The 26,956-nt window shown below is 41.2% G+C and overlaps 1 protein-coding gene and 1 long non-coding RNA gene across 5 annotated transcripts; one reads left to right on the top strand and one right to left on the bottom strand.

The window, feature by feature from the left end:
- Positions 1-158: 158 nt before the first annotated feature.
- Positions 159-8,298, bottom strand: TNIP2 (TNFAIP3 interacting protein 2). Its single transcript, XM_054201878.1, has 6 exons — positions 7,781-8,298; positions 5,001-5,306; positions 2,976-3,059; positions 2,154-2,438; positions 1,665-1,784; positions 159-1,176 (listed from the first exon to the last, which is right to left on the bottom strand). The coding sequence occupies exons 1-6, from the start codon at positions 8,249-8,251 to the stop codon at positions 895-897; spliced, it is 1,548 nt and encodes a 515-aa protein (XP_054057853.1). The 5' UTR covers positions 8,252-8,298; the 3' UTR covers positions 159-894.
- Positions 8,299-8,631: 333 nt separating this feature from the next.
- Positions 8,632-25,879, top strand: LOC128909759 (uncharacterized). 4 transcript variants are annotated; one of them, XR_008466508.1, is made up of 4 exons: positions 8,632-8,677; positions 17,485-17,729; positions 22,594-22,666; positions 23,588-25,879. It is a non-coding gene; the product is annotated as an uncharacterized LOC128909759 (long non-coding RNA). The 4 variants fall into 4 exon arrangements; XR_008466505.1 differs by lacking the exon at positions 8,632-8,677 and adding an exon at positions 9,541-9,763; XR_008466507.1 differs by lacking the exon at positions 8,632-8,677 and adding an exon at positions 13,353-13,829.
- The last annotated feature ends 1,077 nt before the right edge of the window (positions 25,880-26,956 follow it).

Below are 26,956 nucleotides of genomic sequence, written 5' to 3'. Positions count from 1 at the left end.
GTTATCACTGAAGTAATGAAATAACTCATATCTATCTGAAACATGACGTTTAGTTATCCCTTAGTATAGTTACTGGGACTATTTCACATTTAAATACTTAGACTGAAAGAGAGATTTTTGACCACTTTACTAATGTAGTAAAGCAACTGCACAATCACTTTTATTATAAAAATAATCCCTAGGTAAAATAGGAATACAATCAATAATTACACAAATACACATTTACAAACGTGTAAAATAGTTACTTACGGCACAGAAAAAATAAATATCCCTGTACATTGTTTCTGTGCAAAAAGACAGGCTAGTTTTAGTCAATAACCAGCCCTTTCATGTTTTTTTCACTTCTCCTGATTTCAGTTGACACGAGGATTTTCAGATGAGAAGTCTGAAAGTTCAGCCTCAATAGACAAGAAAATACTTTGCTTTTAATCCAGATAAAGCACAGCAAGATTTTTCCTATCTTCTGCCAAAATGCTCCTCCCCCGTTCTTCAGCCTGCATTTTTGGAAGAGGAGGAAAATTTCAAGTTCAGTAATTTTTTTCACAAGCTTCCAGACTGCTGTCAAGAATTAGACTTGAATACGAGTCAAGCTGCACTCTGAAGCTAACTACCACTGTAGGTTCCAGTTTAGTCTGTAGTAGAATTTGCATTATGCTTGCCTTCCTTGTAGGTGTCAAAAATAATTCTTCATAAAAGCACTTTGCTTTATCTTGAAGTATTTCATACAGTCCAAGAGAAGGTGAAATCAAATAAGAGGTAGATATTGTTCATCCTCCTAATTCCTAAGAGCTGTCCATTCGAATGTCTCTGGTTTAGGACTGTAGGAGATATGCATAGAGCAAAGTTTCACTGTCTTTAAAGTAGTGATCAACTTACAAGCCTCACATCACGTGGTCACTGACAACATTCAGCAACGTGCTTGAGGAATTCATCACTGAGTTCATCACTGAAAAACCTCATACAATGAGGGCATCTAAGTTCACCCTGTGCCCTGCCCTCAGATCCTGAGTTTCCATTGTCCACAGGAGGAGAAGCTTGTTCAGACTGTGAAGGTGTTCTTCTCGTGCCTGTTTGGCCTGGGCTATTGCCTCGTAGATGTTCAACGTTCGTCTGTACGTACATATGATTTTGGTTACCAATGTGAACTCTGAAATGACTGCTTGTGTCTCTTGAGTCCTGGAATGATAAAGAGAAGTTCTTGAAAAAGATGCAGTAAAAAGGTATTCTTTAACAGAATATTTTATCATCTCTATTCGAAACACTACTCGTGTTTTCATCAGAAGATTTATAAATAAAGTATGCATTGTTTTTTGAAGTTTTCTTAACATAATTGCAAAGAAGGTTTGTAGAAAACACAGAACATAGTCAGTATGCTACTTTGAAGATGCCACTGTTAGAAGAGTCCTGGCTGTTCTCTTACTTCTAAGCATTCATATTGATCCAAAAGAGAAGGAAAATGGACTGGAAAGGGGTATTACACATGTATTGGGAAGCATCTCCACTAGAAATGACTATGAAATAATTTAAGTTTTTGATAGCTGCACTGAGCTGAAATGGTTTTAGAAGTACTAAGATTTTTTTCTTTAAATATATTTAAAAGTATACTTTAGTCCTGAATCCTGTTGACATGCTTTAATTGAAAAAGTAGCATGTTGCTTTCTTACCTGTCTTCTTGCTAGCTGGTGTTGAAGACATGCAACTTCTGCCTGAAGCTCTTGTATTTTACTCTGTGCTCGTTCTCTGTCTGATCTCTCAGATGTGAAATCATCTTTATAAACTAGGACCTGAAAAAGAATTACTATGTTAATATTTTATAAATTAGACTACTGGCAGGTTACATTAAAAACTTGAGGCTGTGATTCCTTTGTTTGTAAATACTTAGTCCCAGAATCTCAATATTATCATATCTGTACTTTAAAGGTATTTGTATTTATTTTTCAGATCTTTCTTAATCTTGTATTAAAACCACAGAACTGCATTCAGTTCTTTAAGTAGTGTTTTTAAATCTGTGTTGTTAAGTATCAGTGTAGCCAAATGTGCCAAGACAAGTGGCAAATGTCAAAAGAAATAATTTTTTTTTTTTCCCCTCTGGACTTCAGTGGTCTGGGGAGAAACTAAGAATTCCCATTTCTAGGAAAAAGAAACTTAATGACCTGTTGCTCCAGCATTTGTATGCGCTCGTTATCTCCTTCGCTAGCCTTCTTCACATCTTCTAATTCTCTCTTTGTTTTTATGCATTCATTCATTTTTTCTTCCAGTAGCTTGTTTAACCGGAATATCTCCTTGTGCATCAGGTCAGAATTCGTTTGTGTGGGTGTTACACCGTGCTGCTGCTGCTCCAGTTGTGACTTCATCTCTTTTAGCTGCAAGTGGAGTCGCTTCACATACTCATCCCTACTCGCATCATATTTCTGCCATTTTGCATTTAAGTCTTCCACCTGAAAGATTACCCAGGAGAGTCATGAAGAACATGAAGACACAAACTTCCAAGCTTTTGTAGACTATCTATATGCGCAGGAGAAAAATTCTCAAAAATATAATACAATATGCTGACTCAACCGTTGAGTGTGGGTAAGCCACTTTACAGGACAGCCAAAGATTATCATGCTATATAGCCAGGCTCTTCACGGGCAGCCTTCCCCATTTGCCAATCCATAGGGGCAGCTTAAAATAATATGGAATGTGAGGGGTTGGCAGTCACCCTGTGGTGGAATACTGATGCACAGAAGGAACACAAAAACAATGTTCTTCTGCAGTGTATCTTTAACAACAAAACCCCAATACATTAAAAATAACGTACTAAGTTGTTCTTAGCTAAGGGAACAAAGACTATATGCCATGCTGAAAGGACTAAAAAAAAATATTTTGTCGCATTAAACTGCCACTTAACTAGATTAACCAGGCCTTACCTATTCCAAATTTACTGTAATTCAAAACAATCAAATCTTAATCTTGTACAGAATGAAAGTACTCACGTGAGCCACTTTTTGTTTTAACATCCTGTTTTCATCTTGTAGGTTGCAGATAAGAGCTTGAAGTGAAGTTTCATTGTCTAAAAGCTATAATTTTCAGATAAAGGAAGTGTTACTTTAATACAAAAATCCCAAATGCTACTTAGTTATGCTGTTAAACTGGAAGTAATCTTTTTTTTAAATGCCTCTAAAACTATTTGCTATCAGTGAAACTTACATACATGAAGGTCTACTTATTCCTATATAGTATATTTCTAAATACTAATAGTATAGCCTATAGCTTTTATTATTAATAAGCAGAGTAAAAATGTACTCAGGTTTTTACCACCTTGGTATTGCTTTTAAATAGATCTGTGTGGTGTCATAAAACCGTATCTATCTTACCAAATTCTGAGCCTACTAAAGGTAACAAGAAAAACACCACACATTTTACATGCATGAGGGTCTACATTGGTGACAACAGAGCTTAACAGTTTACACAAACTCCTTGGAAACTACTTGTTTGGAGTGGGGCAATGCATGACAAAGACACAGATGTGCCTTCATCTTGCTTTGTTATTACTGTCAATTTTGGCCAGTGCTAGGAAGAAATTACTGAGGGGGGGGAAAAAAAACCCAGCTTGCTAAATAATTGACTAAAATGATACCTCTTTTTTACAGTTGTGACATCTGCTTAAAAAAACCCCGGTGTACGTGAGTAATATAGAACACGTTTGTACAAAATTCCCTAGAATCAGCTAGTAATTGCATCTGAAATTTCTCTTCTTCAACAGGGAAGTCCCCACTGTACAAGGTTAGCTACTTATTACATATATCAAAGTCAATCAAGTTTCCTGTCTATCAATTACACATAAAATATGATAATACTAAATGCTTCAAGTCCCTTAAGTCCTTTTTTCTCATGTCTAGTCAACCTCTAATTATTTCTTACGGGTAACTTTAACGTGAATAAGTTTTCTTTGGAAATGGTCCTGAGATGTTTTGCAAAGCAGAAGTGAGGATGTATAGAATTTACCATAAACGCATAGATGAGTGGTCATGTAAAACACAGCATTGCCACTACGTAGCAGTAAGAGCATGAGACAGAATTATTCTTTTTTGTGAGAATTGGCTGTAACATCCTGCTCACTACTCCGATCTGTTATTGGAGGCAGGACCGCTAATGTTATTTCCTTATGATATTATCATGAATTACCTAATGACTCTGCCCTGTCGTGACTTCTGGAACAACAGAACAACACCATCTACCTCTACCCTACGCAGAAAAGCTTCAGCTAAGGTGATAATGTGGCAAAGCCACACAGCCATTAGCAAAGTACGCCAAAATCCAGGTGTTTCTTTGTGCCCCTCAGCAGCATTTCTGCCACCTTCCTGTCGTGAAGCAATTTTTCTAAACATCGCTGCTGGAGAGAAACAGGGGGGTCACTGGGGGTTCAGGGGGGAACCACAGAGCCAAAAAAAAAAAAGGTAAGGCACCTTGACTCATTCTTCCCTAACCAATTTTCTGTAGGTCTGTACTACGTGTGCAAAGCCAAAAACTAATCTGAGAATCTGAGAAGACCACGTGCTATAGAGTTCTTAATATAAATGCTACTTCAAAATATCTCTACTTTGTTTTGTGATTTAGATGCTTAAAAAAAGTAATCAGGAGATACCACCTTCAAAAGCACAGCACCATCTAGTGATGCACAGAAGCATGCTGAGGTATAAAGAAAGTATATGCAGGGAAGAATTGTAATCATGGAATTGCTGAGGTTTGAAGGGACCTGTCAAGATCCTCTCCTCTCCAGAAAAAGCCTCTGATGATGAGGTAAATGAGATGGCCAAAATGCAAGTGATTTAGGATGGAAGCAGGTGACAGTTTTTGGTACTCAGAATTGTTTAGAGCTTGCCATGGTAGTCTTCTCAGCCTACGTGAAATCATTTAAAGGGATGTTTCTCACCACTTGCCAGTTACAACTATCACATTGTAATTAACACCTCAGAAGCTAATAAGACTTTAAAGAAACATAGTAGCAGTAAGAATACCTGATTAGATCTTTCGGTAGGTATCTGGTCATCTGAATTCCCCTTCTCTTTTCTTTGCTTCTCTTCTAGACATTTTGCCAGATGTTGACACATTTCTGCTGTGGATGCCAATTTGCGTTGAAGTTGGTGAGTTTCGTCAGTGAGTGAACGGCACAAAACATCGCTGGTGGCCTGAGCCTTCTCTCTCTCTGCCAAGCTCTTCTGAAGTCGTAAGATTTCTCTCTCCTTTTCATATGGAGGCTGATTTATCATTTGCTGTATCTCTCCATTTTTCTCCTCTAGTTGCTGATTCAACCTCTGTACTTCCTAAACATAAGGGGGAGGGGAAGCTATTTAAAAGCAAAGTAAACTCAAAAGCCAAAATATGTCTAAGACTGAACGCCGTATTGCAGTAATTCCATATTGCTCCTATACTCACTGCAAAGTACTTTAAAAGTAAAATAAATCCAATTAATTTCTATATAATCACTCAACTTTGGAACTGACAGATCAGTCAATCAAAATCAAGAACTACTTGGACAGTTATACAAGCAAGCACTTCCTAGTCAGTCGAATGAAGAAATAGCAAGCAAAAATTCAGGAAAATTTTATAAAAGATATACAGCACCAACAAACTAAAGATAGAACTTAGAAGAAACAAATTTAAAAGGACTAACTATGGAGACTGAAAAATGCTTACTGGACCTGCATTCTAAATTACTAGATGGTAGAGGTTTTCCTCAAAAACAAAATGGAACTGGAAAGTCCAGTTTTGGGGTGTTGGTTTATTTTTTTATTTCTTTTTAATCAAAAGCTAGTGAAGTGTATTCGTTGCCTGGCCCTGTCACAAGGACAAAGCAGAGGGAGCACACATGGCGACTTTCCCACTTAGGAAAGGGTGAGTGGTAAGCACAAGCAAACAGAAAATGAAGTCTGTGTGGCAGCAATGACTCTATTTTGGCCATAGCCGGACTCTCCGAGGTATGCAAGGGGATCTGACATACTCTTAGGAAGCAACCGTGTATCTTGTTGCTGCACGTTCTTGTTGAATTACTCTGTGCTCTGTGGATCATCCACACTGCATTAAGTTAATATCTCTGCAGGTGTTTTGAGAAGGAAGAAGTTTGCTTGCTTACTGGGGTAAACCACTCTGTAGTACCATGTGTCTGAAGGACACCAGTCCTGACTTTGTCAAAAACAGCTTGTGCTTGTTATCCTCAAAAAGTAGCAGATGTTGGTAACAGAAACCTCTGCAGCACTGTTCCTCCAGAATCAACGATGCCCTGGATGCCAGCATGGACCATGAGACAGGTACAAGCTTGACTCTACCTTTCCATTTCTTTGGGAGGGCTTAATGGAGCTGTAAATCACAGGAAGCATTCTTCTTTGCCAGCACGTAGGCCTCTGACTTCACAATGTCTTTTTTTTGTTATTATTATTTTTAGTGACAATGATTTCAGTGTTTCTGATTGGGCGTAAAATATTTAGTTCTAAAAAGAATAAAATTAATATCTAACTTACAGAAATAGGACTTGTTCTTATTACTGACGTTTAAGTTCTTCAGCATCACGCTAAATTTCCCCTTTGCTATAGATTAAAGACATCTAGTGTCAAAATATATTCAGATACCACAGTTTTGTCATCAGTTTGCAAAATGTCAGTAAGATCATCTCTTATTACAAATTTCCAAACTTGAACTTATTTAAATGTATTTTAAGTGAGTGTCATATATGGAAAATGTTTTGTATAAGCATTAGGTCAAGAGATTACTTATGACAAAAATACTTGTTTCAATTTTAAGTACTACTTTTCAGTTTGGAAATTCCTTTATGCAGCTTCATATAGAAAGAAATGCTTTAAAATTCTTTAAGTATTTCAGACTGAACATGGGAAAGTCTTAATGACAGTAACAAAAACAGCGCTTGTGGTGGATGGGAGGGGATGCAATTTTGAGACTTCTTTTTCATGTCATAAAAGATATCAATTTCCCTTATCTATCTCCTCACAATACAGACTTGCCAGTTACTTCTCCAAGTATGAACATGGTGCCTTAATATCAATACAAAAATCCATTTTTAAGGGCACTTTAAAGAAAAACAAAAACAAAACACATCACTAATAAAAAATGGTGGCATAAGTTGTTTATCTTACAGAACAAAACTGTTGCATCTGGTAAAGAGAAGGGTCTTCAGTAAGTAATATGGAACTTCCAAATTTAGGAGGTTTTACTATTTTTTTCCTTCTCCTTGTGGAAATAGTTGCACGAAGATTTATAATGCCACGCTAAGTTTTTGTTTCAGGCTTTTACGGTTTAGCTTCTTGAACTTAAGGCCGTGGGAACTACTGTTGGATACAGAGTTGCTCTGGCGAGAGTCCAGCTCTGGGCACACAGCAATGGAGCAAGACCTGTCAAATGCACTGGCATTGCATCGCGGGGGTCGACAAGACATCTCGGGGCTCAACAACACATTTGTGCGGGCTTTGCCACCGCCAGCTCGCCATGCCACCCCGGGCAAGTCCCACCAAGTTGTCGCCCCGATCCGTTTCCATAAACGCGAGTGAGCAGCCTGAATGCCCACCGTCTGCATCCTCCATTCAGGACAACCACGGCTAGGTTTACTAAGCTTAAATTACTCTCTTTTTTTTTTTTCTTTTTTTTTTTTTCCCCCCTAGCGAGGAGCACGGAAAGCACCCCTCCCGGGCTGGATGCTGCTGCAGCCGGGTACCCTACACCCCCTCTCCGCCCCGCGGAGGCGAAGGGCCACCGGCCAGCGCGGCTGCCGGGCGGTCGCGGTTTTTACCTGGCTCAGCGCTTCCATTTTCGTCGCCGACAGTCGCTGGCTGTCCCTCAGCTGCTCCCTGGCCTGCCCCAGCTGCTCCAGCAGGCTCTCCACCAGCGAGGGGGCCGGCTCTGCGCCCGCCGCCCCCGCCTCGGCGCCCGCCGCCGCCTGCTGCTGCTCCCGGATGGTGGCCCGCAGCTCCCGGATGGTGGCCTCCTTGGCGGCCAGCTGCAGCTGGAGGTGCTTCAGCTGCTGCGCGGACTCGTGGTACAAGGTGCAGAGCGCGTTGTAGCGAGGGACTTTGTTCTTCAGGCTCCGGTTCTCCCGGTGCAGCTTCTCCAGCGTCTCCTCCACCTGCCTGAAGCGGGCCGCCAAGGGCTCCGTGCTGCTCGCCTCGCTTACCGAGCACATGGCCGGGGAAGGGGAGCTGTGGTCACGCTGCTCCCCCTTCTCTTTCTTCTCCAGGGCCAGCAGTAATCCGCCCAGGTGCATATAAACCCGGAGAGGAGCCAGGCAGGGCCGGGGTTGCTGCTTCGCTCTTCCGCCTTCTCTGCTGGGGGGAGGAGGATGGCCGCTTTTCTTTAAGGGCTCGCAGGACCCGCCTGCTGCCCTTCCCCTTCCCTTTCTCCGCCGCTTTCCTCCGGCGTAAGGCGGGCCGGGCCGCGCTCCGCCTCCGCCCAGCGGGGGAACCCCGCCGCGGGGAAGGGCAGCGGGGGAGGCGGCCCCGGGGGCAAGGCGGGCCGGGTAACCCCGGCGGGGGGCGAAGGGGAGCGAAAGGCAGCCGGGGGCTGCACCGGGGAAGGCGGGGACGGGAGCGTGGTGAAACCAGAGAGAGGGGGCCGGGGGCGAGCGGGAGGTTGCTGAGGGGACGGGGCAAGTCCGGGCTGAAGGAGGCGCCGCTGAGGGGAGGTGGCTGAGGTGAATGGGGGGGGGGGGACGACGACAATCTGAAGGAGGGGCGGCTGAGGGGAGAGCTGGGTCCGGGGAGGACGAGGGGCCGCCAAGGGGGCTCCAGGACGAACGAGGGGTGGGGGGGTGCGGGTGTCATGGTGAAGGTGGGACCGGCGGGAGGCCGCTGAAGTGGGGGCGAGGGTCCTTCCACGAGCCGTAGGACGGGGCTGGCCCCGCGTTGCGAAAGCCCCGTCCGTAGCGCGGCGTACCAGCCGGAGCCAAGCGGGAATTTCCCGGCTCGGAAGGGAACTTTCCCTCCCGGCGGCGACCCCCGCGACCGCGCCGCTGGCCCCGCTCCGCCTCCCTGATAGGCCCCGGAGGTGGCCGGGCCGGGCCTGGCGGGGCGGCCTCCTGCCCGCGGCCCTGCCACCTCCGGCCGGCCCTCGCCCCGGCTCAGCGGGCGGCCCTGCAGGCCCAGCAGCGGGGGCTCTGCTCGGGCCCTGCCGCTGCGAAGGGTAGAGAAACCCCCAGAAAATCCCATATAGTGCGTTGGGTCGGTGTCGGTGGTAACGGGATGGCTTTGGACCCGGGCAAAGCAGCACATCCCTCCTCAAAGGCTGCGTGCCTTTGCAGGTTTTTGAGGAGAAGGTTGCTTAGCAAGGACTTCGAGGAGACCAAAATCTTTCGGTCATCAAAATTCACGTCATCAGCTAGTGTTTATACCCTTAGGATTGCACGTGGAGATAGAGTTGATGAAGGTAAAACCGGCTGCCCAACACTGAACAAACAGGCACCTCTCGGCTGTCCCTGTGGTGGAGGACTTTTTTATTAGCAGCATAGAGATAGAACCCGTTAACCAAGGCAGCGTTAGGTTAATGGTTGGACTCAATGATCTTTCTCCCTTATCCCTTCCAACCTACGTGATTATGTGATTCTATGATATAGCTATTAGAGGGGTTACTCTGGTGTAGTTTTTCTCCTAGAAGAGGGGAGTGTGGTAAACTGGACTGATGTGAAGTATTTTTTGGATTGGTTTAGTAATGTCCGCGTTATCATACTGGTAGACCGGCTTGGGAGGAAAAATCCTTAAACCAGTACAAAAATAAAACCTAGGTAATGTTTGGTTATTATTTGCAATAATGTTTATTGTGTGTGTGTATGCATGTACATAATATTGTATACAACATGGAGCTCTATATGCGCACACAGCCTTATTGCACTACGTTCAGCACAGTCATAGAAGATGTTTCTGGACCAAAAAGCACATCTGTCCAATTACAGAGCAAGTGAAAATCACTGCATACAAGTGGCAGAGGGGGCCAAAAGAGTGGGCTCGTGTTAGCACCTTAGCTACTCGTGGGTGTCAGGGTAAAAAAGCATAGCAACGAAGAATTTGTGTGGAAGAATTTACAGGAATCATAACACAATGAAAGGAGAAGATAGTGAACCTCAGAGTCGAGTCGCTCAGTTCCACTAGTGATGGATTGGAAACTTTGTGATACTGGTGCACACGAAATGCAAGATGCAGCAGTTCAGTCTTTAATGAAGACAATGTGCCTAAGTTGAAACAAGAGAGGTCGTGATCAAGTATAAGGAAAACTATTTCCCCGTAAGGGTAAGAAATATTGGAAGTGCTTTGAGCAGGTGTTTGGGGTAGAGACTTACTGAGATCCCTCCCAAGATGAATTATTCTACGTTTCAATTCAGCTTTTTCAAGGTGGAAAGCCGTTATTTTGTCACTTCAATTGTGCTAGAAAGGATTATCCAACAGATTAGGAGTAATGCATTCAAAATGGTCCATTAGCTTAGCTATTTCTAAAAACATAACTGAATTTTTTGTGCATAGAAGATTCTGTGTGACAGAAAAGGGTAGAACACTTGCCTAAGGTACAGGTCTATGGTGTATTTGTTATTTCATTTTATAAATAATGTGAATACCCTATGATTAAGGACAGTGAAGAATCTGTGGAAGTTGAGGGAAAACAGTTTTTGGCTTTTTAGTTGTACAGAGTTATATATACTACAACCTTAAGACACTGTTTTTACTGTGAAGGAAGCAAAGTTCCTGCTTTAAAATACCTGAGCTGTATAGATTTCATACGTGTTAGTAGGAAAAGTGAAAAAATACGTATGCATCGCTGTGCTACAGCCAGAGCTAAGCGAAAAATTTGGAGCAAGATTGCTTTTGCTAACTGTCAAAATATTTTGTAGAAACATATGATGAAGGCCTAGCAGTGGAAAGATCTGTTTGGTTTCCTGCTGGTTCAAATAACAAACTGCAAGGAAACTCAGAAATCCTGTGTTTACAGATGGGGCAGTGATGTCCTTAGACCAAACATCAGGGAATTTAGTTAGCTATCAAACAGAGTACTTTATAATACGGTTTTATTTGTAGTATTGTATCAGTATATTAAAATCAAGTATTACATCTGATTACTGAAAATTTGGTATTGCTAGTACTTTGGACAAAGCCAGCACTCCCCTGAGGAAAACACCACTGACTTAAGGGAAATTTGACCTGCGTAAATCTTGAGTAAGAAACTGATCCCATATGTTCTCGGGAATGCCCTTAGATGACTGTTGCCTTTTGTCAGTTCTGAAATGCGGAGGAATTCCTGGGAATTCAGTAAAGGAAGCTGCTGCGAAAGAATGAGTCACAGCTTAAGACGTGTTTCTCAGTGTACCTGGCTTTTCCTGGATTGCCTCTTGTGTACCGTGCATGAGATTTGCTGATAAAGCAGCCAGTCTGTGGAGCAGCACATTTGTCCTTCTTCAGTTTTAGACAATCAAATTAAAGCTTATTAAGTACAGTAATTCTGGTCAGCAAATAGTTGCATGAACAACAGGTATGCCGTGTACTACTTTATACGAGGAAAAACTTTATTTTCCATACCTTACTGGTCTTAACTTGAAATGCAAAGTGAAGTTCTTTCTCAGTACAGGATGTAACAAGATGTTAAAGCCACGTGAGAAAAATTGAACCTCAACTTTGATTTTGTTAAAGAAATCTTAACAAAGTTATTTTGAATAAGTAATTCTTTGCACGTCACAACCATTATAATGCATGAGATGTGTCATACAGTGTATGAAAAAAAGTGATTAGATACTACCTAGAAACAAAAAGGAGATGAAGCAGATCCTAGAAAACCAGGAAGAAGGAAAGATGAACAGTGTAATTAGATTAGATTAAGTGTGTGTAGACATACATATATTTAAAAATTCATTTTAAAACACAAGTTCATAAGAATAATTCCTCTGAACATAGTAGTTACATCTCTGTAATGTTAGTGCAATAATATAAGAATGAGTCTCCTCATTTAAAAGTGTAATTCTGTGTGGACAAGACTATAAAATATATGGGCGGGGGGGAGGGTGTCCTATCATTTGCAAGAAACTATATTTTTAACTTGCGAACTCCAGACATTGTTCAGCCAATCAAGCTGTATTTTTCCCCGTTGTCTTAAGTCATCACTAATTGTCCTGGAGAGTAAGTCACGACCTAATGACACTTATGAAATATTCTGTTGCCTTGACCCGATTTACCTAAGCAGAACTGATTAGAAATTAATAAGTGATCTTCTTGCAGCTGTAGGCTGAAAAAATCAATAGCAGTTCACATTTCTTTTGCTGTTGATTGTGTAGCACAGAAGGGAATAAAAACCCATAAGAGCTTATTTTCCCCAATGAAGTAATCTGATATACTCACTGCTACAAAAGATGCCCGCCTTAGAGCTCTACGTGCATCTGAGAATCTGATTTTCATGCTGAGCAAATAGAATGTTTATGTTCCTGTGACTCATAGATTAACAATAATTATAAGCTGCAGTCATGTTTACACTTTTTACATGGGAAGGGGTAAACATCCTTCATATACTTTACTGTATTGGATGTTCTGATAATTTAATGTTCTACATTTTTTACAGTTGGAATGGCAGATTTGTTAAGAGGTTAGCTTGAGGGCATTCAGGATTCCCGAAATTGGGTGAACTCATTGCTGTGACGTCTCTCTGTATTGATGCTCTGATTTGGATCACAGCATTCCTCTTTCGGTCTTGTTTTCTGTTTATACACATAAAAATATTTCATCTAGTTAGGAGTAATGGCATGGTTTTTATTTATTTCTAATTTAAGCTTTTCCCCACATGTTTTTTCACAGTTTGAACTTTGGAGGATGCCAAAACCAAAAGTGTTTTGATGCTTAGGGCAGAGTCCCAGGAGCTGTGTTCTAAAGCACAGTAAGGCTGAAATAACCAGAATGAAGAACCATAACATTGGTCAGATCCAAAGCGGTCCTCTCATTTTTCTTCAAAAAGTGTTTATTTCACGTTTGTTTGGACTAAGAAGGTTCAGTCTCATCTTTATAGATGTTGGTAGATAAGCAGGATATACACTTGTGTGTATATATGTATGTATATATGTATCTCTCACAAGTCTTTTGGTCAGTTCAGGTCTATATCCAGGCAACAGGCTTCTTTTATGCCATGTTACTCTTTAATGCTTTAGATCTTTGCTGCAATTCACCTTTCTGTGCAGGCTTACTGGTCCTGTATGGATATTTCCCCATCCCCCACCCCCCCAAGTGTTTAGCTATTTCAGTCCCTGCTTTAGTTTCTTCTAGATATTTTTGCTTTTTGTTGTTTCTCTTTTGTTCATCCATAGTGCAATAGTACTAGTGCTCTGTGTCTATCCTTGCAAACTGGAATTCATTTCTGTTGCTGATGCTGTCTCTTCATCCAAGAAGTTCAAGCAGTATGCTTGGTCCTTTAGGAAACTCTATCATGACACAGCTGATTTTTGAGCTGTAATTTTATTTATGGGTATGTAAAAAGTTCTCCATCTGTTGAACACAAGTTATCAACAACTGGGGACAGTTTTCATACTCACAGGATTAGACCACTACAGCTACCATGCCTACTTAGAAGTAAGTTACTTCTTTGAGCTTGTAGTTTATAAAACTTATCAATTTGCCCATGTCTGTTTATTCCTGGTGGGCAATGCAGGGTACGCTGGCTTGTATTTGTCATAGGACATTTTTTCCTGAAACTCCAGGCAAACCTTTTTTGGGTTACAGGAAACACTTCCCAACCCTGACATTCCTAACATATGATCCATATTACAGATTCTGTGGAGATTCTGTATATACTGAGTGGATTTTCTGCCGTGATTAATACAGAGTGCTGTGAGTTTTCTGGTTTCTGTTATTCACCATTTCTCAAAGGCCAGGCAGTTTTAAAGCTAAATTGGCAGGGGGGGAATGAAATTACTGAGTATTACTAAATGCCAGGTTCTAGTTGCAAGACTAGAAACAAAAGGTTGCAGGTGAAAGCCTAATTGTTTGTGGATTTGTTTTATGCATTAATGTTGTGCAATGAAGCTTCCTAATGCAGGCTCCATGGTGTCTCTGATCCAGACTGCTCATTCTAACTAGAACAAAAACAGTTTACGCATTTCTGATCTTTTCTGACATAGGAAGCAAACAGACCTGTACATTTTGATTAGAGAAATGTTTTGTTTAAATATTCTGTTTTAAATATTTGTTTTAAAAGGATGATTGGGAAAAGTAATTTCCTAAGACTATCAGGAACTTCAAAATAAATCGTAGTTGAGTAGAAATTCTATACGTATATCAGGAAAAAAAGAAATATTGGAGGCTTCTTAGCATGTCCTTGGTACTAGATGGTGAAATAGTTTTCACTAGAATGTTGAAGAAGGGTTGGGAGGAATTAAATAAATAGAACAAGAAAGTGGAAGTGTCCTTGCCACACCATTCACTCCACTCCCACACGATGCTGTTCCTACATGAATAACAACATTTACCAAAATTCTGATTAGTGTCTGGTTGAAAGGCAAGAAACAGCATGGTAACGTTCCTTGGAGCTCCATCTATAAAGCAGAAAATCCATCAATCATCCTGGCAGGACAGGGAAAAGCAGTTTTCATCAGAGTTTTAAAATCCAGTCATTAACGTAGTCTTTTGTAGACTGAAGTGAAGAAATAATGCCATATAGATATCAACTGCTGAAAACTTCAGCTCTTGTTTGAATATATTTTTGTTATAATCAAGAGTAAGCATATTCTAATCGTAGAAGAGTTGTCTTCATGCTTGAATGCATTTTGACTCTTTTCTGCTCTCAAATAGAATTAATGGAACATGAAAAAAATAGTATTTCTGAGAAGTCTGTGTGCCGTGTCTGTTCAGCCTTAGCACAATAAATGAGTCCAATGTGGACATGCAGATGTGTGTGGATTATGGAAGATTAAATCAGGAAACCATAAGGAAAAATAACATATTTCTTGAAAGTGGTAACTCCTGAAAAAAGCCACTGCATATTTTTCATGGCTAAATTTGTCTGAGATATCGCCAAGTAGCACAGGAACTTACACTTGTGGTACAGCGAAATATGCCTGTTTCAACAGGAATAAATCTTTTTGGCTTTAAATGAAATGCTTTCAACATTTAATTGTTTTATATTTATGCAATATGTTATGATTGTTGCTGGGTTAATGTACATTTCAGGGCAGATGGCTGGCTGTTTGGCAAAATTATTGTACTGTCTTTTTGCCCTAAGCTGTAGAGGAAGGACCACAGGGAATCCTAGATGTATGGTTTTCATTAAAGTTTCAGATGAGAACTACTAATATATTTAACTGAACAAGTAGAGAGGTCACCATCTAATGGAGTGAGTTTGAGAATTGGTTGACACTGATTTCTAGTGTCTCTTCCCTTGAGTTTACTGCTTGACCTTGAGTAAGCCTTGTAACATCTTAGTTTGCTTTGCCATTTGAAGCTTGCACTAATGATAATAGTGACCTATTGTTGTAGGTCGTTTAAAATCAAAAAGGCTGCAGAATATTTGGTCCACGGAATGAAGATCATAATCGGTTTTCACTTATCTTTACTTAATTTTTAGACAAAATCTTAAAGTTTTGACTTAAAACAGAATGACATCAGTGTCTGACCTATTATGACTTTTTTATTGATGTATTTACCTGCTTATGACAGAAATGCTTAGAAGTCAGCTGTGAGAAAGTTAATTATGTTAGGCCTTGCATAAACAAAATAATAAATGATCTTTGCACTGGAATATTCTACATACTGACTTCTTTGGGACCTTGTCTTAAGTAAGTCATATTTAGTAAAATTATCATATTCCAGTTCAAGTGTGTGCAGATACATAGACACCTTTAAAAGGACTAGTTTCAGAAACACTCGTTTTGAACTTTAAGGATTTCCAGCAAAGTCATGGTTTTCACGTAACTGACTTAGGAAATATCCCTATTTCTCCGAGGGCTGGTTGAAATATTGTCATAATCTTATATTTACTGAAATTACTCCTTTTTAACAAACATAAAGATGTTGTTACAAGAGAGGTGTGGCCTGGAGGGAGAGAGAGAGTGTTTTTGTTAGATCCTCTGATAAAGCTGGAAAAAAACAAAGACCTTTTGAGACCATCTCCGCTTCCTCAGATTAGTTGGTCTGTCACTCCCTGAAAACTTTGCTTCTATTATGTCTGAAAACCATCACATTTGCACCATCACTACTGTTACTTATGGATAAAACAACTTCTTATAGTAGTTTTTTTCTATCTGATTTCTGAAATAATGGTGATTGCCATTAGCGGACCCAACAGCTTTAAAAAATGAAACATAATCTCCCCCATCTCTTATTTCCTGTGAGCTATCCAGGAAGTGTCTCAGAATGAAAGAAAAGCTATGAATTTGCCAGATAATGAATCCGACTCTTGGTTCATCGTTCTTTCCTGTAGGCAAAATTATAGATTTCTTGTAAACTTAAAGGAAGTGGAGTGAAGGAGGTCACTTGTGTGATAATGAGAGTAGCCAAATGATTGATTAGCAGTTGAGGAGAAAACTGTGCTTTGGGCATTATTGATTTTCAGAGGTACTAGAGGAGCATGGTGGGTTGACCCCAGTGGCAGGTAAGTCCCCACCCAGCCAGTCACTCACTCCACCCCCCCAGCAGGACCAGGGAGAGAATTGGAAGGACAAGTGCGGGAAAAACGCGTGGGCTGAGATAAGGACAGTGTAATAAGGGAAGAAGTAAAAAAAAAACCAAACAAGTGATGCAAAAGCGATCACTCACCACTTCCCACCAGCAGACTGATGGCCAGCCGGCCTCTGAGCAATGTCTGCTTTCAACACACCACCCACCCCCAGTTTTGTTGCTGAGCATGATGTTATAGGCATGGTATATCTCTTTGGTCAGTTTGGGTCAGCTGTCCTGGCCATGACCCCTCCCAGCCTCTTGCCCACCCCCAGCCTACTCCTTGGGGGTGCAGAATGAGAAGCAGAGAAGACCTTGACGCTGTGCAGGCACCGTTCAGCAACAGCTAAAACACTGGTCTGTTATCAGACCAGTTTTGGTCACAAATCTAAAACACGGCACTGTATGGGCTGCTGTGAAGAAAATTAGCTCCATCCCAGCCAGACCCAGTACAAGAAGTAAGTGCCAAAGTGTTACTCCAAAAAAGAGGACACCAATATTTTGTAGCATTTACATGGCTCTTGCAATTTTCATTTAATGGAAGCAGGCAAGGATTTTTTTTTTCTCTATTTTGGAATGAGGAAACCTGAAGCAGTGAGATATCAAGAGATTTGTTCAAAGTTGCATATAACATCAAAAGACTATGAGCTGAAGAAGCATAAAATGCTTGAGCTACAAAACACTGAAAAGGCTTTGGAAAAGAGTACAAATACATAGGCAATTTTATAGATGTAATGTCTGGTAATAAGAGATCAGAATTAATTTATGACTACTGCTAATGTGAAAAATGGTGTTTAGAATAGTCTGAAAACAAAGTTTGTTTCTTTCCCAGGTTCACTCATGGATTAATGTCAATCTATACTAGAAGATTATACTTGAAAGACATTTTCCAGCTTCTCCTTTTACCATCTTCATTAATAATGTCTCCAACCTCGGCAAAACTCTCCGAAGTACATTTCCTGCAGAGCAATATAAGACAAATGGAACCAGTCTCTTCCAGAGACACCTTCAAAGTTTACCAGCATGCCTCCATAACAGCTGCATGCTGTTTTTACCACAAGGGAACCATAATACCTGGTATGTCAATGGCTTTTCTGTAGCTTTTCTGTCAGAGCACATGACATGCAAAGTGCTGTTATCCCCAGGGTGATCCCTATGTATTTATTCCTGCAGCAGCATATATCTGGGATTGTGGAAGAAGGATCTAATAAGCTTGGGCAGAGGCAAACAGAATTGGGAAGCTGGCCTTTGTGTGCACTGTATGAGAACTGCTGTGATGAAAGGGCTTTCGAGAGTCTTGTGCTCCTTCAAATGCCCTGTTGGAAAGAAGAGATGCTTTTGCATGGAGCAGTGACGTGCTGTCCTTGCTTGTTGTGCGGCTTGTGAACTCCATGCTGCTGTTTCAGTATGGAGCTGGTCTGTCTTGGTGTGCTGCGAGGACTGCCTGAAATGTCATGGGCTGTTCCGCACTGGTGTGCTAATGCTGTGACCCTTGCCAGAGGAGTCACCCTGATGCTGATTTCGTCCATATCTGTCTTGCTATGGCCTTAGTCTTAGAAAAAAAAATGGAGTTTTTGGGATCCATGGGGTCAGGTAGCGGTAAAGGGCCCTGCCAGCCTCTCCAAATCACTCTGCTCCTGTCCTTGTGTACAGGGGCTTCCCCATGTGTGGAAATGGGGGGAATAATGCCACAATTCTCCCCAGCCCTCTGAGAGCGTCAGCCTTGCAGTGACTATGTCCCATTTGGCTTGTCCATAGGCTGGATAGGTTTAGCTAAATATATCATGAGATGTGGTGGAGCAAAGTGGTAGAATGGGGAAGTGATACGTTCTCAAAGCGTAGCATGCTTAATATGATGGGGAGTGGCAAAAGTGTATTATTACTGTTACTTCAGAAGGTTAATGCTGAGTAATTTGTATAGATGTCTGCCATTTATGGTTCTTGATTTCATATCTGCGTGAGAGGTGTACTTAGTTTTCCCGGCATGTGCATCACTGTTTTGAAAGTAGTAGCGATGTTGTTTGATTCTTGCAGAAGGTAAGATGGGAAAACATGTGCGTGTAGCAACTGGTATGGAAGCAAACTAGGAAATACCTGCACTGCTCGTGTTTGATGTAAATATGTAGTCTTGGCTGGTGGTGATCCAAAGTGTGATGTGGTTGGTTAATATGCAGAAGCAATCCTGCCACTTACATAGAGCAAATGATTCAAAAAGGCTGATTTCCATATTTTTCCTCCTTTGCTCAAGCAGAGAAAACCACCCAGAAACACTGTGGAGGCTTGTAGTGATGGGGGTCATAATAAAAGGGGTTGAGGCCCCCCTCACACATCTTTCACCTGTGAAATCAGGCTGGCAGATTGCCCTGCCTGATTTGCCATGTGATGCAGCATCCAGGTGTTGCATGGACCATACCAATCTGACAAAGCTTAAAAACTGTACGTATACACGGCCAATCTTTGGTTCACATCCCTAGCATTTAGGCATGGACCTTTTGACTTTCTCAATTTCAATCACTATTGCATACGTAGCCTCCTGTTGGAGCAACAGGTGGGCCCACAGCTCTGCAGCAGGAGCTCTTTTAAGCTCAGGCCAACAGCCTTGGTCCCTGCCTGAGGAGTACTATAGGGATGCCTGGCACACCAGCCGTGGACCTTGGTGGTCCTGACCCTGGCCTCACTGACCCTGGCTTACCTTGCTAGGGACTCACCTGGCGAACGCCCAACTGTTGGCTGGCCCTAGCTCCTGCCAGGGGAGCTGCTCTGTGCTCCTGCCTTGGGTCTTGTGGAACCATGGCTTTCATGGGTAAGGATGCTGCCCCTATCTGCCTTGTTGTCCCCCTTGTCTCCCAGGCCATCATCCCTTGGTGCAGGAGCTCGGTCTTGCCGCTCCCTGACACCCACAGCACTGAGTTATCAGGCCACCTCCTGTTAGTGGACTGGGATGAATGAGCCAGAGAACTTCACAGCCTCCTGATGTTGGAAAGTCTCTACACGTATTAAGAAACAGACCATATTAAGACCCTGGATTCAGAGCTTGTTCTACAGCCCTGAGGTGTTGAGGGTGGGGTATTGTTTTGTTAAGGTATCCAAAATAATGAAAGTACTGCTTTCTGTCCTCCAGATTTCTGTGTTTATAGCCTGAGGCACATAGCACATGCCCTGGCACATGGTTTTGGGAACATAACTCCTCCTTTCAGCACACTTCTTCATAGCTAGCAAGGCTACTGGAAGAGGAAGAACATTAGCAGAGTCGTGTGTGTGTTTTCTGACCATTGAGCAAATAGTCCCCTGAACTATGCTCTTAAAGATGTAGTTATTTTATCCCCAAAAGACACCCAGGAACATGCCAACACAGAAGCAGACAGGGTAAGCGGGAGATCAGGATGCAGGAGCAAACCAGCTTCAAAATGGAGTAAATCCACAAATCTTTATAAGGACCTTGTTTATCGTAGTACCTGAGCTGCTGGTAATAGCACAGAGTAACAGAAATGACCTTATGGCATTTGCTCTATTTTATTTTCCACAGGAAAAGCTTTGGATTGTTTTACTTGCCACGTGTCTGCTGTTGCTTTTTTGTTTAAAAGCTGTGTGTTGCACTGTATTTGGGAGAAGAGAAAATTGAAAATTTGCCATACGCTTGAAAATGATTACGTATATACTGAAATATATTATATTATTTCATATATTATGAAAATATAGGTATATACTGAGAGATCAGCAACATTTATCACTGTTGGTCTTCTACGTTTTCCATTTAAAATTCTAAAAGCTGATGCCAAACATCAATACACTTACATCAGGAGGTCAGAATATATGCAATGGCATCCTGCTGTGTTCGTGTCCTTCCATAAATGATATCAGGCTTCCTTAGCACACCTCTGTAAAGAACATCTCTCCTTGGATGCACTCAACTTTCATATTAACCAGTGAGTCATGTTAATGCTTAGTTGAGAATCTCTTCTTGTATCATGCTGATGTACATACAACAGTCAGGCTATTTAATGTCTATTTAATGGGCGAAGTACATCGCTTCCTAGACACTTAGTGGGAAGATGAGGTATAATGTAGCTGTAGGACATGGCATTTGATTTCTTTTTGTGTGCATTGTTCTGAACTTTGTTTTTAGTTGTATTTTTGTAACAAAGCACAGCGAGTATTTAAGTCTATGTGCTAATCAAGAAAAAGCAGAAGTTGTAACACGGCAGTTTGAGCTATCAGGGTTCAGTGCACAAGACTGTCATGTTTCTTGTTCTGGAGGTCCCCAGTTCAGTCCTTGATGTGTCAGCCAGGAAAGTGGCTGTCACAGCTGTACTTGTGACTTTGTGAAATTTTCTTGCCACTGAAAGAAATCAGACTGAACTTGGACGTAACCATGTTAGTACAGCTCTGGGAAAATTTTAGAGAACATTTTGGTATGGGTAGGGACAGAGTCTGAAACTGAGACTTAGTCATAGGCACTTGAAAATGTATAGGATACTGTTTGTATGCCTTTCCCATACGTATGACGCTGCAAACCAAGAGAAGTGATTCCCCATGCTGTGCATGACTCTGCAGTTAGGTGATTGCTTTACTGTGCGAGATAGCTGGTGATTTAAAAATAGTTCTGCTTACTCAGATGCAGCTGATGATTGCAGAAAAATACCGCTCGGTGGTAAAGCTGGAACACCTAGTGCTTCTTTCCCATAACCAATAGCAAACAGAAAGCAAGGTAAAAAAAACGTAGGGAGGTCACTTGCTGTTCATTTTCAGCATTTCGTTTTTGTTTTAATACTTCTTGTGGGATCAGTTATTTCTTAGAGCATGGAGGTCCAGCCAGTTCTTAATCCTGTGCTATTTGCTAGGATGATGCCAGTCCTGTGTTTCTGTAACTTGGGTTCTTTCTGAGAAAAAGTTGTTAGTTTGTATTCCCTTTGTATTCCCTGTCCCTCTCAGGTGGCTTTCATAGGCCCTAACATGCCCACTGGGGTCATTCCAACGTACAGAACATCTCGTTGGCTCAGTGTGTCATTTCCAAATAAATACAGATTTTCCCTGAAAGTTAATTACAATGCTTTTAAAAGAAAAAAAAAATCTTTTCATATGAACATTCCAAAGTAAAAACTTTGTTTACATGGTATTATAACATATTTTACAGAAATAGAAATTATATTACCATCGTAGGAGCTGGTTATACATTGTTAGTTCACACATGTGTGCATATGTAGACACACACACATGCAGTGTATGCTGTACAGTCTTTGCAAATGTAGTACAGAACGGATACGACATACTGGAGAAACCTAGATGATAAAGTGCATCAATCTGTTTGTTCAGTTGAGTCCCTCATTCTGTGGAGAGTATTCATGAATTTTTTTAGTTACTCCGGAGCCATAGATACTTAGTTATTGAGTTTCGGCTGTCAGGTTTATTTTGCTTATACCACAACTCAACGTAAGGCTGTACATTTCAGTCTGCCAATAACCTTCTAGGCTTGTTTGAAACAGTTTTCATACCAAAAGATTATGCATTGCACCCATTAACTTCAGAAATTCTGTGACTCAGTGCACTGAAGAGAAACAAGAGAAACTGAAACTGAAATCACCCTGCTAAGATTTTTTTTATCAATTTTTACTCCAGCAGCACCCAGATAGTTCACTAACAGGTCAGGGCTCCAGAGGCTCTTTACATGTTACTCACGCACCATAGATCAAGATTCTAACTCCACACGGCTGGAAGCCAAGATGAAAAGGTCACGTTATGATCAGTTCCAAGATCACTTTCTGGTTATGTTTCTCTATTAAAAAAAAAAAAACAACAAACCAAAACAAACAAACCCAAAAACCAAACCAAAAGGCTTAGCAGGAAAATGACCAGTCAAAAATCTTCCAAGGTAGATTAGTCACAAGAAAACAGGCCTGTGGGGTTTGTTTACTTCCAGTCAACAGGATTTTCTTATTTACAGGAGCATTTCCATAGTGGTTAGTAGTGGAGAAAAGTTCTCAGTGGGCTTCAAGAAATGAAACCAGCAAATTCTGGTAATCTGTAGATTTTTATTGAACTGACATCCTTCTCAAAACATAAGTTATTTCCATCTTTATTAATCTTAATACAGCTGCACAAATGCTGTAATACAAAGAGGTCCAAATCATATTTTACAGTAAGATTTGTAAACTTTTCCCTATAACCAGTTGTTCCTTTTCTCTGTCTCACTTTTGTACTTTTTGTGATCTAAATAGGGGACTGTGACATGTTTGGTTTTCAGTAAAGTAAAAGGAAGTGCACGCAGTGAGCTTACCAAGTTTGTCACACCAGGCTAATAAATTGACTCGCCTCATCTTTGTAGAAGCCACACTCTCCCAAGAATTTTCTAATTCAATATAAAAAAGAAGAATCCCTATAGCCTAATTAATAAATGTGTTCAGTAGAGCCCTTTATAAAATGCTGAATAAAGCAAATAATCCATCATACCAGGAAACTGCTGCAGATTTCATTTAACATTTCTTCGACATCAGTATTTGCTCAAATTATTTATTTACATCTAATAAAAAATATAGGGTGTTTTTCTGGCTCAATAGAAATACACTGCAAATTGCTATTATTTCGCAGTAATAATATTACCTAGCACTCTTCATCTGCTTTTCAAGCAGTTTGCAAAGGTAAGTAAGTATTCTTATTCCCCTTTTAGTGGTAGGAAGCTTTGCATGAAGAGGGATTAAGGGACAATTTAAAAAATATAAGCAGAGAAAAACAGATGCATTTAAAACGTAAGGGTGCCCAAATAGAGAAATTTAATCTAGATATAAACTGGGGAGGGGAGGTGTCAGAAAGAACATAATGAGACAAAATGAAATTTGTTCTAATACCTATTCATCGTAAAGACACACAGTTCTTTTTCATAAGCAAATTCTGACAACATCACTCATTTTTCCATACTGTTTTCATGTGTTTTTCTCTAGAAAGAAGATAAAGGTGAATGAAAAATGCAAAGCCAATAAACGCTTTCACATCAATAGGAGAACGTACTCTCTCACAAGTTTCGTCTGTGTCATCATTTTCCCATAATATATGTTGCATTTTACATGCTGCCTCTCAGTTTCCTTCTTTACTACCAGTAAAAGCTACTGTGTTTTTAGTAATGCTATTTACTGTAGCCAATGTAGGAAAAAACTCCAACTTTTGTTCTAGAGAAGGAGGCAAGTTCTATACCAGAGATTCAGTTCTTCCTCTCACAGATTTCTTCTCGTGTCATTTCAGATAAGCCTAACCTCTGCTTTGGAACCAGCTAACTTAAACTTACCATGGGAAAGCCAATGAAACTAAATGTGTCATTCATCTGAGTTTATACTCACAGCCCGAATCTGATGTCCTTTCCCACAACTGCTCAGGTTTCTGTTTCTGTCCTCAACTCTTTCATTTTTAGCTCTCAGCCACTTGCCTTCTATTATTATGATAGCACCAAACCTGTTGATGTATATTCAGATTTAAAATTGATTTATTTTAAAAAGAATGAAAAAAAATCTCCATCTAACTGCTGAGAAGTCAAACAGATTATGGAAGAAGCTGAGAAGTGATGCTGTTAAAAACATCTCAGCTGCAGTTCATCGGTTTCAGTAAAATACTGAACACCGTTCAGAGGAGTAATACGTTAACATGGCCATCTTCATTTCTAAATGGCATCTGTGAGATTTTTTCATAAAATGTCCTTTACAATAATGTATTAACATTGAAGAGATAAATCAGATCTTTTCCATATTTTTACCAGTTTTCTTGGTTTCCTTGTTTGTAACTGGTATCATGGAAATGGATGGCAGCAGAGGGAAACAGTGGAAATTTTGTCGCTTCTGTTCCCTTTTCACAGCATTTCTCTGTTCTTCAGTGTTGGAAACCCAGATATGTTATATCACACATTTCTTTCATGATCTGTAGAGAAGTTCTGGTCTTTCTCCAGGTTGCCAGATATCCAGATTCAGCGGGTTAAGTTTTCTGGCTCCTACTTTTGCTGAGAACAGCACTCTCAGCAAGAACACAGCTATTGTGTAGATTTTGCTCAAACTCGCAGAATTTAATCCTGCCAGGAGAATCATATCACCTAGCCAACACCCTCTTTCATCTGGTACTGATGATCCAGCAATCATATGGTTGTGAGCTGTAAAGTGCTGCATTTGGCTGTGTTTGAAGGACCTGTGAATCCATCATCCCTGATAGTAGACAAGCCTTCTGGATAATGTTTCTTCTGCCCATATGGTGGAGAGCGTCAGTGGTTCCTGGTGGCACCTTTGCAGTCAATCTGCTGTGCTCAGGCGTGCCTTACTGCACCGTGTCCCCTTGGGACATCCAGGACAGCCTGCTAGGTTACGTACCTGTCACAAACAGGGGTTCCTACGTTTATCCCGGCTGGTGACGCTTCTAACTGTGATCATCAGTTCATGGCTGTGTAGCAGGCACATGTCTCCGGACATGCATGTTTCTGTGTACTTTGAATTTTGCTATTTTTGCTTTTCCCACGCATTATTCAGAACTGTAATAGCAAAGACATTATCAGTTTTCCTCACTTACAGAGCTCTCGTTATCTTCATCGTCCACATTTTGCAAGTACTGCAGTGTGGTTTTCTGGGGACTGCCTTTGACACTCAACATAGAGCATCGATCCTTCCACGATAAGAATTCCTACCCAATTAGCAAAGTCACTCAGCTGGAGTGCCCACACTCGGAAGTTTTCATTTAATTCAAATGAACATTTTTGGTCTAAATCTACAGTGTGTCCAAGGTTTATCTTCATGAAACCATAGCTGTGATGACACAGTCGCTAAAATTAGTAACTTTGCCTGACTATGGAAGGCAGTGGTGGATTCTGACAGGCTTAAATTTGTGTTTATTAGTCATTAGAATATTTTGAAAGGCCCAGCTCTGCGCTGTGACATCACATCATCTTTCTGTCATTTTTCCCCATCAGGTGGGTTCTTCCCCTTACACTGGGTTGTCCAGGGAAGGACTTGTGAATTACATAGGGAGTTTCATGTACCATGTTATGTAAATGTAATGTAACACACACTGTATGTCTGTCTGTCAACAGCACTCATTGGTGTGATTTCTAGTTGGGATTGCACTGATTGAAACTGCTAGTAAAAGTATCATATGATCAGCTGCTTGTAAAAGTGTCATATGATCGGGGTGAATGTCTGTGGTGACACTATCAATACAATTTTCTCTAGTGTCATTAGTTGTAAGCTTCTGGCACATATAATCTCTCTGTGCCTGTTTCCTCAAGAGCTCTGCAATTGGCGAGTCTGACTTGATTATCTGAAGAATTTGGTCGCTGGAGTGCAAGAATTTGGATTAAAATTACTCTTCGTCATGGTGAGGTTCAATTTTTTTTTTAATTGGTTTAAAAATAAAATGAAAGCTTTTTAATTAAAAGCAAAAAAGTTAATGTAAAATTAAAAAGTAAGTTTGAAGTGTTCACAGAAGTCCACAGTGTTCACAGAAATTTCAGTGTAGGTTTACCAGCCTACTTCAAAGATGTTACCTTTCATGAATTTGTTATATTTTATGGTCCCTCAAGCTACTTTAAGCCCTGTGCTTTGAGTCATGTACTCCAAGTTTTCATATGTAGTGCACCCAAGTGTACCCTCAGCAAGTTTGCTGATGATACAAAACTGGGAGGAGTGGCTGATGCACCAGAAGGCTGTGCCACTATACAGCAAGACCTGGACAGGCTAGAAAGTTGGGCGGTGAGGGACCTAATGAAGTTCAACAAGGGCAAGTGTAGAGTCCTGACCTAGGGAGGAATAACCCCGTACATCGGTACGGGTTAGCGGCTGACCTGGTGGAAAGCAGTTCTGTAGAGAGAGATCTTGGAGTCCCAGTGGACAACAAGTTGACCATGGGCCAGCAATGTGCCCTCGTGGCCAAGAAGGCCAGTGGTCTCCTGGGGTGCATTAAAAAGAATGTGGTCAGCAGGTCGAGGGAGGTCATCCTTCCCTTCTACTGTGCCCTGTTGAGGCCACACCTGGAGTACTGTGTCCAGTTCTGGGCCCCCCAGTTCAAGAAGGACAGGGAACTACTGGAGACACTCCAGCAGAGGGCTACAAAGATGATCAACGGACTGGAGCACCTCTCTTATGAGGAAAGGCTGGGAGACCTGGGTCTGTTTAGCTTGGAGAAAACAAGACTGAGGGGATCTTACCAATGCTTATAAATATCTAAAGGGCAGGTGTCAAGAGGATGGGGTCAGGCTCTTCTCAGTGGTGCCCGGTGGCAGGACAAGAGGCAATGGGCACAAGCTGGAACACAGGTAATTCCATCTCAACATGAGGGAACACTTC

The sequence above is a fragment of the Rissa tridactyla genome, chromosome 5 (genome assembly GCF_028500815.1).
Source record: "Rissa tridactyla isolate bRisTri1 chromosome 5, bRisTri1.patW.cur.20221130, whole genome shotgun sequence".
NCBI lineage: Eukaryota > Metazoa > Chordata > Aves > Charadriiformes > Laridae > Rissa > Rissa tridactyla.
The sequence above is the reverse complement of the archived record's forward strand: the minus strand, read 5'-3'. Positions and strand labels throughout refer to the sequence as shown.